General features: G+C 33.0%; 1 protein-coding gene across 2 annotated transcripts in view; it reads right to left on the bottom strand.

Moving 5' to 3' along the window:
- Positions 1-16,858, bottom strand: part of LOC117173278 (helicase SKI2W) — a 306,484-nt gene extending 289,626 nt beyond the window's left edge. For both annotated transcript variants that reach the window (XM_033361754.1, XM_033361758.1), the window contains exon 1: positions 16,676-16,858. In XM_033361754.1, coding sequence (XP_033217645.1) covers positions 16,676-16,810 — 135 coding nt within the window. In that variant the 5' untranslated portion in view covers positions 16,811-16,858. The remainder of the gene's footprint in view (positions 1-16,675) is intronic.
- Positions 16,859-17,400: the final 542 nt, after the last annotated feature.

Raw genomic sequence — 17,400 nt, forward strand, 5'->3', positions numbered from 1 at the left:
TGCGAGCGAGTGGACAAAACAAAGGATAGGCAAGGAGGATGTTTCAGGCTTCAGGCGGCGTCCCCTGAAAAACCCTGCGGTGTCGCGTCGCGAGCTCGTAATAAACTCGCTGTAATTATGGAACTAAAAATCAAATCGAATTTAGATTTTGCAAAAAGTTGGCAGAAAATTAGTTCGCTTGAAGTTTGTCGTAGCTCAAACTTCCTCGCTCAGTTTTTTAATGTGAAAGTCTAAAAACGTGGTTTTTCATTCGGATTAAAAAAGGAAACATTAAAATAACCATGTTTTGCAAAGTTATAACTTATAAATGTAAATATGTTTTAATTGGAAATTTACTAAATTTACTTTCAATCCAAATGGTTCTTGTCCGAGCTAAGTAACCATTAGTGTGCCTCGAGGGCGATGCTGTCGATTGGTGCTATAGCCGGGGAGCGGTGGGTAGAGGGGAACTGACAATTTTCGCCGGACGCGCCGTCTATATTTATCGCGGGTAACTAAGCCCGCACCGCATCCACGTTTATAATATCTTTGGCCAGAGATTAGAGAGAGGTCTATTCGCGCAGTCCAGCTACGCCCCCCTTGGAGCAGGTGGTAGTTTATCGAGCCGACCGTTTTTGGCCTCGCGAGACCCTCCCATTGTTTGAAATTAGACAAAGCCAATAAAAATCAGAATCTTGTACAATATTCATTAATTAAATTTTAATGTACTGCATTCCACATAAGTTATAATTATTATCAATGGTTTTACATACCTATTCTTACATGCCTATTGTTTTGTAAATTTGTAAAATAATGATTACTTTTGTTGTTGTTATTATAATACAGTTTTCTATGAAAAAAGTGACTTCTAAATGTATATATCATTCGATTCAGAAATTCAAGAAACATGTAAATTCGTTGCACGTCAGAGTTTAAAATTTTGAAAGTGCTCCATTTGAATTTTCATCTAATCGAAACATTTCATTGGGATAATTTCGAAAATAATTTCGGGCCTGTCATTATTATTTCACAATTAGAGAGTAAGATTGAAATAGAAAACACTTTTTTGTAGTGTTTTGAGAAATATGAGGAGTTATTTCTCCGCTCGTAATGAGAAACAACTTTTTTAAAATAAATATGAAAAAAAAAACAGAGGTCAACGAAGTATGTGCACGGAGTAAATTAAAGGCAAGTAACTACCAATCTTGACGGAAGTTGCAAAAATTTTCTAAATATGCTTCTCTGACATTCAACGGATTTGCACGTTTCGTGAAATTCTGAATCGATTGGTATATACTTTTAGGAGTCACTTTTTTCATTAAAAAATAGTACTCGTATCATATTAACAATAACCTTAGTCAAAGTTATCCTACTTTTGAAGAATTATTTCTCGGCTCGTAATGATTATTTCACAAATTTACAACATTAATAACATCTATTGACTTTTCATCTACAAGTATATGAACCTATCTAAAAAAAATTTCTTCAATAAATATGAAAAAACAGAGGTCAAGGAAGTATCTGCACGCAGTACATTGAAGGCAGGTAACTACCAATCTTGACGGAAGTTGCAAAAAATTGCTAAAAATACTTCTCTGACGTTCAACGTATTTGCACGTTTCGAGAAATTCTGAATCGATTGTTATATACTTTTAGGATTCACTTTTTTCATATAAAAATGGTATTATACAAATAATAACCTGTTATATTATTATGAGTAAATAAAAAAAGGATTGAAAAAAATCGGTCAATATTTTAAATATTAGTTGATCGCCACACGGTAATGCAAGAATCTGAATTTGAGTGGAAAAAGGCGATTGACTTTCAGATGTAACCAAAAGGAGCATTCTCCAGTTGAAAGTCAACTGATGATGATAACATGACTTTAAGTAACGCACTTGGTTGAAAGACAGCTGCTTTATGTACGTAAAATGTACTTTATAGGTTAATTTAAGACATAAAGATTGTTGACTTTCCGTCAACACGTGCGTGTGAAATGAAACTTATAGGTTAATTTAAGTAAGCTGATTGTTGAAGTTCATAACATTTATGCGCTATCAAGCTATCAGGTACAGAACGTGAATCTTCAATCCTTTTTCATATATATTTTATCACATATGTACCATTATTCTATTTATACTCAAAATCCGTTATAGATCTGAGTACATATATCAAAATAGGAAACGTTGACGAAACAACTATCATGAGCTCAGTGTTGATCGCTACTATCCAGCGCTATCGACGCCATATTGGCTACTCTCAGCTGATATCTTGGCGCCTCTTCTAAAATCGCCGAAATCCGTTTAAGTGTTTGCGCATCGCCGCATCGCATTTCGCGCACGCCTTTCTGCCAGCACAAATTGAATTTCAGAGCACGCGAATGAAAATTATCCCAAACTCAACATACCTGTCAGTTAATTATCATATTACTCGTATATCAGATATAAGACACTGCACTTAAGTTCGATTTCTGGTTGAAATTAAGTGACTTAATTTAATGCAAAAATTAAATTCATTTACACTGCAAAAAATTTCGGGAATTTTCCCTACGATTTATTGAAGAAAATTCCACATTTTGGTGGGGAAAAAAACTTTTCACAAAAATTAGACAATATTCCCAAAAATGTATGGAATTCGTAAAACTTAATAAAGCGTAGTGAAAGTTCCCCAAGAAAATAGGGAATTTTCGGCAAACTTCTGAAAAAGTTCACAAAAATCAGACACTATTCCCCAAAAGTTATGGAAATCGTAAAACCCAATAAAGTAGTGAACGTTTCCTAAGAAAATAGGTAATTTTCCCCAAACTTATGAACATTTTGACAAAAATTAGAGAATATTCCCCAAAAATTATGGAGTTCATAAGACCTAATAAATCATGTTCTATTACATTTCATTTTACATCATATCTATACGTATGTGTTAAATATGCCTAGACACGATTAATTGCACGTTTCTATCAAAGTAGAATCATTTCTGGCGTCTTATTGTAAATCAAAGTCTGCTGAATGCCATTAGTGAAGCTTTTAGAATAAGTGCGACAAAAGTGTATGCCTAAATGATTTCACAATGAGTGCGACAAAAGTGTATGTTGAATGATTTCAAAGAATTTCGAAAGATTCCAAAGGCTACATAAAGATTTAAAAATATTTCAGGAAGATTTAAAAAAATGTTGCAATAAAATTAATAAAATAAAATAATTTAATATTATTATGAAAGGATTCAAATTAAAAAGGTATGCGAAACAAAATAGAACTTCATAATAATGAATTCAAAGCTTAAAAATTGTTTTTGACTATTATACAATTTTGCAAATGTTACAATTTCTGAATACCTTTTTTGTCTTATTTATTACAACTCTTTAATATCTTTGAAAATTTTTCACGATTCATGAAAAATACATATTACATTTTCGAAAATGTGTAATGTGACTCCCGAATAGAATTTGTATTCCCATTTAATTCTTCGCTTTATTTTACTTCCCGGCTATATCTCGGTTACCTTGGTTAGTAGACACCCTGAGGGATTATAGCAGGAGAAATATTTCAGATATTTTAAAATGAGACTGATAAAGAGTTTCAAATTTGCATATAACAGAACTGATTAATGTATTTCGGAAATTATTAATTCGCATGAGCAAACTAGAGAAGTCGGAAAGAGTTTCAAATCAAAATCTTCCCTTTTAAAATAAAATGTCATTGGTTAGCTTCCCTATACTTTAAAATGCGTCCGTTGTTTATTAGTGCTCATTGGGTATTTTTGAGGAAACCAGACAACCAATGAAATCCGAATGATGCCCAAGCGTTCATCAGGTATGCCCGAACGTCATTAGGGTCACTTTATTCAAATCCGTCAAAAGGGACAGACGGCGGAAGAATTGTGGAAAGAAGTGTCGTTTGTGTGCAATTGCCAAGTGTCGTTTGGTTTTCGTTAGAAAGAAGGGGTGCAGTTCCGAATAGGTGAACGTGACGATTTCCTTCACACTGCGTATACTTATGTATTTTGACGCGCTGATTACGAAAATGATAGTGAAAATTGGCGACTCGGCGATTCTCATGGTAAACTTGCGAAAAAAACCATAAAAAATATGGTTTTTTGCGTTTATCTCAGCTATTATGCAAAATCTCGCAAAATGTTTTTAATCAAAGTTATAGATCGTAGCAAAATACACATTTTTTATGCATCACATTTTTTTCTACGAGTGATAGTTTCCAAGAAAATTAGTGATATCTTGATTTTTATGAAAAAAAAACAATGAGCATTCTCCATTGGTTTCGGTTGGGCACCTACTCACGCTTTTCACCACGGGAAGGTTGGAGTATTTTGAAAAGAATTTTTTGTTGTATTTTTTAATTGTTTTTTTACTTTTATGATTTTTAAATATATTTTAATTTATTTTAATTAGACATTCTGAGTATACTCTATTTATTGTCTTGATTGTATACTCCTTAAGTTTTTTTATAATTGTCTGCTGAGTATATTTAGTAGCCAGGATAATATGCTTTCATGTTAGTAATTAATTCTTTAAACGGATCAGCAACTATTTTCTTTACGCGTCGCCGCCACAAAAATTCGCAGAGATGCTCTGCAATGTTGCTCTTACGCACTCCTCGTGAGAGAAATCGTCGCATCCACCGCCAAGATTACTCAATGTTTTGTGTCTGTGTGTGCTCCGGAATCGGCATCCACAAATTGTTCGGAATGATTCACAGTTTTGTGGACAAATCCATGATCTTCGAGATTAATGTATCCCTTCCAACAATGGGTGTGGATTTCTGTCCCTTCCGCTACATGCTTTTTTATTAATGCAATTAAAGTAGCCTGATCTCACTTATTATCGGGACAGATTTCCAACTGATATTTGTAGGAATGTCCTCTGTGGATCCTTCCGAGAATCCATGATCCTTCTACGACACGTCCTCGCTCGTATTTTCGACGGCCGATTTTGCGCTCATCGATTTCACACAAATTCACCGAAACCGCCGATGTGACCATCCTCTTCGAAGTTGCTGTCAAGAGCAAGCATGCAGACCTCTGTACCAAATGATAAGCGGTTTGAAACTGTTTCTCGAGAAATCGATTCATTGTTTATAATGCTGCTTTCCCGGATCGCTTGTTCAAAATTAAAATTTAACGCAAAACAATACGTAATAAGCATACAGGCCGCTGCAGAAATGCGGCACTTCTCAAACCACGTGTTTTCTGCAACGGTAATACTGTGACGATATTTGTGTATTTTATAACAAAGGAAGGATTCGCAGACATGTTCAGACTCCACAAGAGTCATCTTCTTCTTATGTTTTGAGCAAAATCGTTCAGACGGAATTAATTCGATTTGTCGCAACCACTGAAAAGTTGTTTCCCTTTCTTGGAGAATCTTAGGTAAACTAAAAATATTATATGTTTCATCCATCTTGACGAGGACTCAAGAGAGGAAAACCTGGAAAATAATATTGCACGCAAGAAACACACGCCCTTAAGTACTATGAGCGCGGATGGTGGAGAAAGACCTGTCGCTAATTGCATTGAAATTTGTAAATTTCTTACATTTCATCAGATATATATGTGATTTTCTCGGAAACTATTACTCGTAGAAAAAAATGTACCATACAAGAAATGTGTATTTCGATAAGATATACAACTTTTATAGAAACGTTTTGCGAAAATTTATGTATTGGCTGAGATAAACGCAAAAAACCTCGGCATCCCAATGACTGGTCACAAAAATAACTTAGTTCAGACACGGCCCCCTTTCTTCCAACGTGTCATGGGGGCGGGAAGGCACCCCTGTGACTGGTCACAGAAATAATGTAAGGTCACACCCCTGCTCCTTTTCACACGCGTCATGAGAGCGGGAAGGCACCCCTGTTACTGGTCACTTAATAATGTAAGGTCACACCCCTGCCCCTTTTCCCAAGCGTCATGGGGGGTGGGAAGGCACCCCTGTGACTGGAACCAGAAAAAACTTAGGTCACGCCCCTGCCCCTTTTCCCACGCGTCGTGGGGGCGGGAAGGCACCCTTGTGACTGGAAACAGAAATAATGTAAGGTCACACCCCTGCCCCTTTTCCCATGCGTCGTGGGGGCGGGAAGGCGCAACTGTGACTGGTCACAGAAATAATGTAAGGTCACACCTCTGCCCCTTTTACCACGCGCCATGGGGGGCGGGAAGGTACCCTTGTGACTGGAACAAGAAAAAACTTAGGAAACGGGTTCGATTACGCGTATAAGACGGGTTGCTGACACTGGGGAACGGTTAACACTCGAAAATGAAAAGATCATGATTTGTATGGTTTTTTTTCATAAAAATCGAGATGTCAATAATTTTCTCGAAAACTATCACTTGTACAAAAAAATGTATCCATCAAAAAATGTGTATTTCTGTAAAATCTACAATTTTTATTGGAAGCATTTTGCGAGATTTTGCATATTGGCTGTGATAAACGCAAAAAAAAAAACACATTTTTTATGGGTTTTCCGCGATTTCACCATGAAAATCGCCTTGTCACCAATTCTCACTATCATTTTCGTAATCAGCGCGTCAAAATACATAAGTATACGCAGTGTAAAGAAAATCGTCACGTTCACCTATTCGGAACTTTATCCGAAAGAAGTGTGATTTTAGTGATTAAACAACAAATAAAATATAACTGCCAGCATCAAAACTTGGAAGGAGCAGTCGGTAAGTCGTTTATATTTAAAAAATTTTGAATATTAAAGTATAGCAATATGGCTAGTTCTACCTAATTTTCCCTTATATTAGCCCTGAACGAGCTGTACCTAAATCTCATTTTGAAACTCTCGACTCCTCCGGACGTTAAAAGGATAGTAAAAAATCCCCTTACCTGCCTGCTACTTAGTAATACCGGGTGGGACGAATAAAATTGAATTTCAAATGTAGAATTTTTTAAAAATTTTATTCAGAAACAATAAAAACGAAAGATCAACCAGTTGATTTCAATGAAAAAAATTTAAACAAATAATTAAATCCTCGATCAAAATAACTAAATGGTTCAATGCTTAATTAAAAAGGTGAATTTTTAACAAGGAAGATCAATTTTCAACCAAAGATAAATTTTCTACACTGAAGGTTATTCGATCAAAAATGATAACTTTAACAAAACAATTAAACTTTCAATAGTATAATTAAACTTGCCGACTTTAATTGTAAAAGGTACAGTAACACTTAATTATATTTTATTTTCTGTTTTAGGAATGTCTCTGTATGATGAATCTTGCTGCTGTGCAATCGTCATTGAGGAGGAAATAATTTTACACTCAAACTGTGTGATTCGCGGTGTCCTGTTTTTGATTCTCGCCTATTACGTGTACGGATACAATTACCCGGCGGAAAAATGTTCTTCACTGGAATTTATTCAACAGTAAATTGATTTAAAAAAAATTAGGTTTAGTTAATTAATTATGAAATAATTACTCAATTGAGCCTTAAAGTTTTTATTCCTCTCATAATATTTGATTATATAGAAGAAAAAAATGAGTGTCTAAAGTTTTGGCAAACCTCCTACTTCATTTCTTATTATCTCCTTTGTAATTGATTGAGCTAATCAAATGTTATGGGAATTGCTCATATCAATCAAATTAAAGACGTTTATAACAAATTAATTGGTGAACGATTTGGCCCTATTTCAATTAGTAAAACTTCATTGATCCAGTTTACAAATAATCTAATTTACATTATAAGCTAATCAAAGGTTCTTTTTTGCAATTTTTTACAGTATGATTTTGGACATTAATCCGGATAAAGGACACCGGAGGAATAAGAAGGGCTCGAAGCCGGATAAAGATCCTCAAGCAGGCACATTAATAAATAATATAGTAAATTTTATTGGATAAGCATATGATAATAAATAAATTTTATAAACATGGAAAAAATATATTAATATTAATTAAGAATATATCCAACTCACTTCACTTCCCTAGCTTGTACAATAATGTAGTCAATTTTCCCTATTCTACCATAAGCAATTTTCCCAAAAAATCATATGAAAGTAATATAACTAAAATTCGGGAATTTTTCTCATTTTGCATTGGGGAGAAATCCCTACTGTTCAATAAAATTACACAAAAGTTAGTGCATTTGTCCTACTACGCATTAGAAAGAATTCCCTAAATGTTCAATAAAATTCCTAAAAAATATTGAATTTTCGCTGCTACACTTTAGGGAAATTTACCTATATTTTCAGTAAGATTCCGAAAATTGTAGGGAATCTTTCCTATACGGCCGTCGAGAAAATTCCCCTAATTTTTGTATAAGATCCCACAAAATTTAGTGAATTTTTCTATATATATATTTTAGGGAATTTTCCCCAATTCTGAGTAGCGAAAATTCCCGAATTTTGGTGTATATTACTTCCACACGATTTTGGGCAATTTTTCCTCGAAATTTTTTTACAGTGTACATTTAAAATTCATCATCTTGTATTACTGTGTAAAGCTTTATTTTCCTCACTCGTTTACCAATCCAGGCATTCCACATAAGTTACAATTATTATCAATGGTTTTACATACCTATTCTTACATGCTTATTGTTTTGTTAATTTTTAAAATAATCATTACTTTTATTGTTGTTACTATAATACCGTTTTCTATGAAAAAAGTGACTGCTAAAAGTATATATCATTCGACTCAGAATTTTAAGAAACGTGCAAATCCATTGAACGTCAGAGAAGTATTTTTAGAAAATTTTTTTGGAACTTAGAATTTCTTTCATTTCAACAGAGTGGGCGTGCTTAAAGATCTCCGTAATATTTGGCCGCTAGGATCGGTAGTTACTGGCCTTAAATTTACTCCATGCAGACACTTCGTTAAACTCTGTTTTTTCATATTTATTTAAGAAGAATTGTTTAGATAGGTACATACATTTGTAGATGAAAAGTCAATAGATATTATTAATGTTGTAAATTTGTGAAATAATCATTACTAGCCGAGAAATTAGTCTTCAAAACTAGGGTAACTTTGACTAATCTTATTGTTAATTTTAGAACTGTTTATCGCAATTTCAAAACACTATAGACATAGAACATTCTTTTCTGAATGTAGAAATACCATATCAATCATATTTTTCATTGTACTTTCGAAGAAAATAGAGTGCAACGACGACCTTACAAAAGCTCATCTCCCCAGCCCTCTTAAACGACGCTGGATAGCGCTGGCGTCGTAATTTTCGCTACATCTTGAATAAAAATGAAGCGATTATGAGATGAAAGATTATCCAGGCAAGGTTAAAAATTGATAATTATCCTCGATTCATGTAAAGTTTATCTTGCAAGGTTAATTTTTATTTTGGCGAATCTTTCACCTGGAATCGATGTAAACTTTATCTTCAATTTTTCTGTGATTGCTTCCTGAGTACTCGAACCCTCGCGAGATCGATAAAGAAGAAATACAATATGATAGCGTAATAAACTTAAATTCTTACGTTATAGATTGCACAATTATGCGGTATATAATGTAAAAACTTGTAATGTACGATTTCACAATTTTGCGCTATTATAATGCGATAATTAAGATATATAGCGCAGGAATTACGATATATATTGTAATTCATGCGATATAGTTTTCTCAGTGATTCTTTCACCATCAGAAAAAGGAAGTTTCATTCTTCCACATTTATTTCCAGAAGAGAAGATTGTTAATAATGTATCACGATATTCCCATTTCCTTGTTTCCATATTCTTCGGTCACATTATGTTATATGTGTTCAGTGCGAATAGAAATTAAGGATAGATTTACAATTTTATTATGACTAACTCATCGCTCACGGTTTTGGAAAAACCAAGGAGAAAGTATGAAACGTCATTTGACTAAATTTGAAACAATTTTAACACAATTTTCCATTAGAAACGAAACTTCATTATTATTTCTTGATTTACACTTGATGTTAAAAAATGCACAATGATTTCTGAAATATGATGAGAAATTCAAAGTCAAATTAAATATCTGCCTTACAAAACAGAAATCACTAAAAAATATCTTCTCAGAAAGTCCGAGATACCTCTGTGTATTTTTATACAGTCGGATTTCACTCAATCACAAGATTTTATTTCATTTCGAATTTTCAATTTGATAATAAATAATTAGTCCATTAACAGTGAAAATTAAACAAATTCGCGTCCGGCATAAAATACAGAACTTTCAAGTTCAAGTAAATATTTTTTATTCAATTTTATGTTATCATTTTTAACTCCATCATACCTAATTTCAAATTTTCAAACTGTCGACTAATACCTTTCAAGGTACCGTCGAACAATTTCATCAAAAACGTGAATTATATACTCAGAGGAGTAGACGATCTCTCTCAAGCACTCAATTTTCAAACGCTTCTACGCCCCTAGTTAAAACTAAATGGTGAAAGAGGCATCCTATTTCAAAAAATGTACGTCTTAAATATCATTTAAAATATTGTCATACGATTCATTGCCGAAAATGCAGGAAACGATATTAAAGAGCAATTTGAACTATTCCAAATTTCACTTCGCTTGAGTTCAATTTCTTCACACACTGAGAAACTTTGTACTGGAAAATATGCTAAATTAGGTTACAATCGAGGGACCAAGGCGATAATTCGTATACTTTAATACAATAATCATAAGCTATGTTATTTTTATATGAAATTTTCCTATTGATGATACGAAGTCTTAGTATTTTTTATAGTAAAATCCTAGATAGGATAAATTAGTAGAGACATAATTAAATTATATAAAAAAAGTAGAAGTAATAAGTACCTAAAATAACATAAAGGACTAAATTTTTAAGAGGAATTGCTATTGTCTGTAGCAATATGAATTATACTATGACACTTTCTATTTTTTTATATTATGGAGTAAGACAAATTCGGAAGATCGCTCTCGAGTATTAGTAAGTGGCTTAGTAAGCGAGCCTAGCGTTCGACCGAGTGCAGCCGAGCGTAAACGATGTCAGCCGACCAACGCTCTGCTGAAATTCCTTAAATTTATCAATCACTCAATTTAGTTTGATGCAAAGATACTTATTATAATAAATTAGGATAATTCGAAAAGTTACAATTGAAAAACAAATTTTCCACAGAGAGCAAAACATTATTTTTCAACCTCGATATTAGGATATTTGATTGCGTTAAGATATAGTGCTAAGAATTTTTAAAATGCCATCATTGTGAACAATTATAGAATAATTTAATGGAAATCAATTTGATTGCTAGCATTTACTTCATAAGGGCGATACATTTCTGGACCACATTATCCAGTTTAGTCGAATGGAATATCGCCGTGCTGCAGCGTTGGAGACCCGTGTTCGACTCCCACCAGCTTTACTTTAATCACATTTTTCTGTTTCAGCTTGTGATATAATATTCATGCATGTATATAATAATGTATTAGCTATATATAATCGTGTGTACTATACAATTGCAATTTAAATAAATATAATAGTGCGAAAGAGTTCAAAATCCCATAATAAATAAGTCTGCATTTACGTCGTATGCTCGTGTAAACTGATACGTATCGTCGTACCCTTCAACGCGACGCCGCACATGTTGGGTTATTTTTACTAAGTCGCTTACTAAATCAATGCGCCGGTCTCTCGATGTTACTATAGTCCTTTGCAAATATTGCAATCACCTGTATAAATAAAAGTAACATTTTTAAATTTTACTCCAATGAATTTTGTAGTTTGGCATGTAGTTACTAGTTACTACTCGGAGTAGTAAACATTACAAAAGTTCTGCTATGCCCCTCCATTCCAAACTGCAAATAGTAAATCTTGTCTGATTTTTATCAAATATTGCAGCAAACGGTTTCTCCGTGCAATAAGGAAAAGTACCTTCCTTCTCGAACTCTTTTTAATTAATGCTCTCAGTACCGATTAATTACTAACGAATCTATATTGATTCTAGATCCATACTCGAACGATTAAAATTTTCAACTCAGTAGAATACACAATCGGTCTACAAAAATCTTCTTCTGTCAGTTATAAACTTTTCGTCTGTCGCCAAAAAGCCATTATTTTAATACCAACTAAAATTAAATAAATTTCTTCTACAGAATAACATTTCCACTAAATTATATAAAATTAAAAAAGCACATTTTTTGTTTTAAGAAACCTTTGAATAAAATGCCTTTCAGAGAATTTAATCGAAAATTCTTACAAACTTTAGACAAATTATATTAATTCGAACCTGATATCTCTAGTTTCAAGGAAATTTCAAGTGAGATGACTTTCATAGTATTTAATCAAAAATTTCCAAATTCAAAGATTATAATTACAGCTTCTATGGTTTTTCATACACCAGCAGTTACGAATATAATAATTGGCGAATTTTCTTATGAACTTCTATGCTCACACCAACTCCGCCTGTCAGGAAACTGTCTTTCAGGAAACCAAGTGCTTTTGGATCATCACCGGGCGTTTCACAAACCCGTAATCCACGGAAAGAATTCCATTTTTTATTTTCTCACAATTTTATGACATTTCATGAACCGCCGATTCTAGAGAAGTTGAATCAAGAGCGGCCTTCCAAAATACGTTTCAAACACAAAATACCATTTCAATAATTATAAACATTATTTCATGATGATTCAGATGACATCTTTTAGAAATTTTATTCGTTTGAAAATAATGTGAAAAAAATCTAAATTTCACATAACATTTGATTACGAGCTTTTATGCTTAGGTGAATTCCATTTCGATATCATTATAATTTTCTTACAATTTTATAATATCTCATGATTTTTCCATTCCGGATGAGTTTAAGCCAGAAAGGCCTTCAAAAATAGTTATATATATTTTTTCAAAATTTCAATTTTAATGATAAAGTTACATCTACGTAACACTTTTCAAAAAATTAATTCACTCGAATGTCAGTTCGAAAAGGATCAGATTTTAATTCATATATTTTTAAGTACAATAAAAGATGTCTTAAAAAAAGGCATCTGAATTCGATTTGAAAGCTCGATATTTCAGACCTTTTAGAACTTAAACTAATTTACATTTAAAGATCTTCATAATAATTTTGAATTTCAAAACAATAAAAAAGAGGTTCAAAATTCTGTATTAAGGAAAAAGGTCATTTGGCATTTGATACCACAAATATGCGAATAGTAATGTCCATATTTTATATTACATTTGAGATTTTGTTCTCAAAATCAATATTTTGTAAAATTTTAGGAACAAATGATACGCGTTGTCACGAATTTATATGTATACTACGTGTCATGTATCGTTCTTCGTGTATTTTTCAATTAATTGTGTCCATTGCAAATTTCCATTTCAGTTTCCAAGTATCATTTCAAATTTCAAGTCTCATATCAATTTTCAAATTTCCATTTCAATTTTCAAGTGTCGTTTTATTAACTATGTTGTTATCTGCATTTGTTCTAAGCACTCATGTAAATCGTCGCAATTTCGAGATTCGATGTTAGTTGAATTTTCAGTTGAGTTGATCGTTGTGCTTTACGAAAATTTGTATTGTCCGTATGTATAAACTTTAATGCACGCAACTATCTTTTTAGCGTCAGATATACGTAAAATTTCAACTTTTTCTTTTACATCATGTTCATTTCGAATGTCTTTATAGAATATTGTAAGATTTTAACATTACTTTGTTTCACGAATTACAATGTTTAATTTTAATACTCCAGTGCCCTAGGCTTTTACTACGGAATTTATGTAATCAATTTTCTTTCATTGAACTTTGATATTTCAAGAGGGCGGCATGATCAATCCTGAACAATATTTATATTTCTAAAAATGTAAAACGAACGGGAAAACTTTTACTCTTTATATTATATTTCAAAGAAGGACGTTTCGATAAGGCGTTTATTACTAGCAAAAGTGTCAACCATTACAATTTATTTATTTACATTTATTTACGACAAGACCGACTTAGACTTAAGATGATTTTAGAAACTTTTACCAATTTAATCCGTCCAGTAACTATAAGGTGTCTAATGTTTATGATTTTTATGGTAGTCTTAGGATAACCAGGCGCCCCTAGGGCCTTAAATACCGAGCGTCATCCTCGTGGGGTTTCCCCGGGGATTTTTCACTTCGCCTTTTTCCGACTGCGATCGGTAAAAAGGGTCGCTTTCATGCGGGAACCGATACAGGCATCCGGAAATCTCCGAAGGCAAACCAAATGCGGCTTCGTCCCAAATTTACATGGCCAAGAGACATTGGGTCCGTTTCATTGTAGAGTCAGATTTTCAATAATCTCTCCTCAAGAGAACATCTCTCTCACAGCTGATAGATGCAGCTCGTTGCATCGAGTCAGCACAACACCATAAAATGTGAAATTTTAGTGTAAATAGCCCTCCATTTCAAATCATGTAAATACAGTCCACTTATCAAATAAACTTTTTATATTTTTTATTTGTGCCGATTCTTTTATTAATTCCAAAATTTAGAATTGACACCCAACATTTTTGTCCTTAATTCAATACAGTCCACTCGTCAAATAAACTTTTTATATTTTTCATTTTTAAATTCGTGCCGATTCATTTATTAATCCCAAAAATTAGAATTGACAGCAAACACAATCCTTGATGGGAATTTTTATACAAGTACGAAGAAGTATAAATATTTGTATAGGAAAAAACCAATGAATATAATAATTTTTAAAATGCTAAGAAATACAGGTGGCCGTTTTAATCAAGGAAGCCAATTTCCGGCCATTTACCGGTTCGCAATAAATTATTGAATTATTTTTATTCTTTGGAATTATTTTCTTTTCCGTTTTTTTTAATAGCCTTAGTTACAGAGATGCACCCCTATACGCCTTATATTTCTTTTGAATTTTGTTGGGTGCTTCGATTCTTTGAATTATTTTTATAAACTATTTGTATTTCTTTAAAGTTGTGAATTCTGCTAAGCATACTAATTGCAAGTGGTTAACTGTCCTCAAACTTTTACAATTAAATTTTAATTCAATTAAAATTTTTCATTCTTCTAAATTTTCGATTCAAAATATAATTTCTACTTTAATACAGTTCAAGATTGTTTTGTCGAAAAATCTGTCTTTTGTTCTTCTATTTTATAGATTTGTCTGTAAGACTTTCTAGACTTGTAGAAATAAAACCACGTTGTTTTCATTTAAAGTATGATATTTAATCGAAAATTAAATTTTCAGGTCTTACTTATTTTGAAACAATAAAACTGAAATTAGATTCATTCTATAATAGAAAAATCTAGAAAGTATTACAAGGTCAAACGTCGTGTCTTTCAAAGAAAATATTAAACTATATTAAATTCAAAATTGAGAAGAATAAAAAGAAAAAGTAAAATCTGGAGACCAATTCAGTGACATATTAATGACAGAATATTGGATACTGAAATTTCAATACCAATAACTGGACTTTTCTCGGTACACTGTCAATTTGAATTTCACTCCATGAAACGATTTTATTGAAAGAGAAATATTAAAGTGAATATAAAAAAGAATTATCCCAATAATTAATAAAGTTGGTGGTAAGAAAAATATATAAATGTTAAAAAGTACAAAGATACAATTCGAAAGTAATTCTGGCTTTTATTATTATTTATCTGGAAACGATGCGGACAGAGTAATTTGTTGTGATTCAAGAACAATGCTTTATAAAATAAAGAAAACCTTAAATTGCATAATTGACTAAATTAAATGTAAAGTTTTATTGAAACTTTTGAGATCTATGCAAGGCACAGTCTAGTTACTGGTTTTTGTAGTTGATCAAATTATGAGAAAAAAGATTATACGTTTCAAATAATAAAAAAAAAACAGAATTTCAATACAATTTTGATAAATAATTAAATTAAATTATTCCTCGGAACTAAATGTAAATTGTCAATTCGACAAAAAAATTATATTTTTCAAAATAGTTGTTTAATTTTCGCTAAAATTCAAAATATGATAAGAATTTTTTTAACTTATTTATATAGATAAGGTGTGTATTGATAGTACACATGGTGACACGCAGTACGATTTCCAGTTAAGAACAATCATGAACGTGCATGAATATGGCAAAGGAGTACCTATAGCTGAGTGCATCAGCAACAGGGTAATGGCAGAATTTTTTGCGGCTGTAGCTCAAAAGGTTGGCAAGATAGCTACCAAAACTCTAATGACCGATGATGCTCCAGCATATGTCAACGCTTGGTCACAAGTGATGGGTCGACCTGATAATTATCTGCTTTACGCTTGGCACGTGGAACGAAGCTGGGCAAATATGTATAAAATAAAAGGTCCAGTTAAACGGAACGTGCTGAACAAATGTCGGATTTTAATGAAAATGACAGACGAGAATGAATTCAAGGACCATCTTCAAGATTTCCTTAACGATTGCCGCTATGATTCAAGCAAAAGAGAATTTAGTGAATACTTTCGACGGCACTATGCAAATCGTCCAGAGAAATGGGCATACTGCTGTCGTCTAAAGCTGGGTTTAAATACAAATATGTTCCTGGAAGCGTTCCACAAAAAATTAATATATTGTTACATGAAGGGTAAAAAGAACAGAAGGGCGGATATGATTGTGGCGCATCTTCTCCAGTTAAGACGTGACATTATGTTCGAAAGAATGTCTTGTGCGTCAAAAAACAAACAAAGCTTTAGGATGAGATTAATTGCGGAAAGTCATCGTAAAAGCATTGAAGTTCTCGATACAATGATTCTTCTAGTTGATGACAACGAATGGCGAGTTCAATCCCAAAATAATAAAAGAGGTACATACAGCGTGAAGATCAACAGTTCCATGGAATGTAAAGGATGCCCATTGCCTTGTCCAGTATGCAAAGTATGTATTCATCAATTCACATGCACATGTGTGAACAACTGCATCAGTGTAAATATGTATAAGTACATTCATGCCTGCATCAGAGACAAAGTCAACAGCGAAGTAATACCTGTCGAAGATCTAGAGCTATCTACGGAAAAAGCAAATCGCAGAGATCAGTTTTTAATGAACAGGTAGCTCTTGTAGTAGAAAAATCGCGCCAAATACATTGCGCAGATGCTAGACCATATATTTATTGGATCATGGATGAGTATGCAGTGATCCCAGATCTGAAACGAGACATGGTCCAATACTATGACACGTCTATGTCCGTGTGAATATGGTTTTTTTTTTTTTTTTTTTTTTTTTGTTAAAGGAGTAAAACGGGAAATGCTCATGCACTTACCACATTCGATCTTTGGGGACCATGAGCCCAAAATGTGCACATCACGCATATATACGTAACGCATATACACGTGAGATGCACACATGAGTGCACAGTCCACAAGGAACGAATGTGAGTGTGGGACTCACCAAAAATGGCGCCTACCCACTAAACCAAACTCCTTTTCCTGCAACTTCGCAACCCATTTCTCCTCTTCTGAATTTGAAAACTCGAAGGTGCACGATTGCCGGTTGGAACACTTCGGCGGTTCTATTTATATCTCTATCTGCTTTGAAAT

This window comes from Belonocnema kinseyi, chromosome 5 (assembly GCF_010883055.1).
Source record: "Belonocnema kinseyi isolate 2016_QV_RU_SX_M_011 chromosome 5, B_treatae_v1, whole genome shotgun sequence".
NCBI classification, from domain to species: domain Eukaryota; kingdom Metazoa; phylum Arthropoda; class Insecta; order Hymenoptera; family Cynipidae; genus Belonocnema; species Belonocnema kinseyi.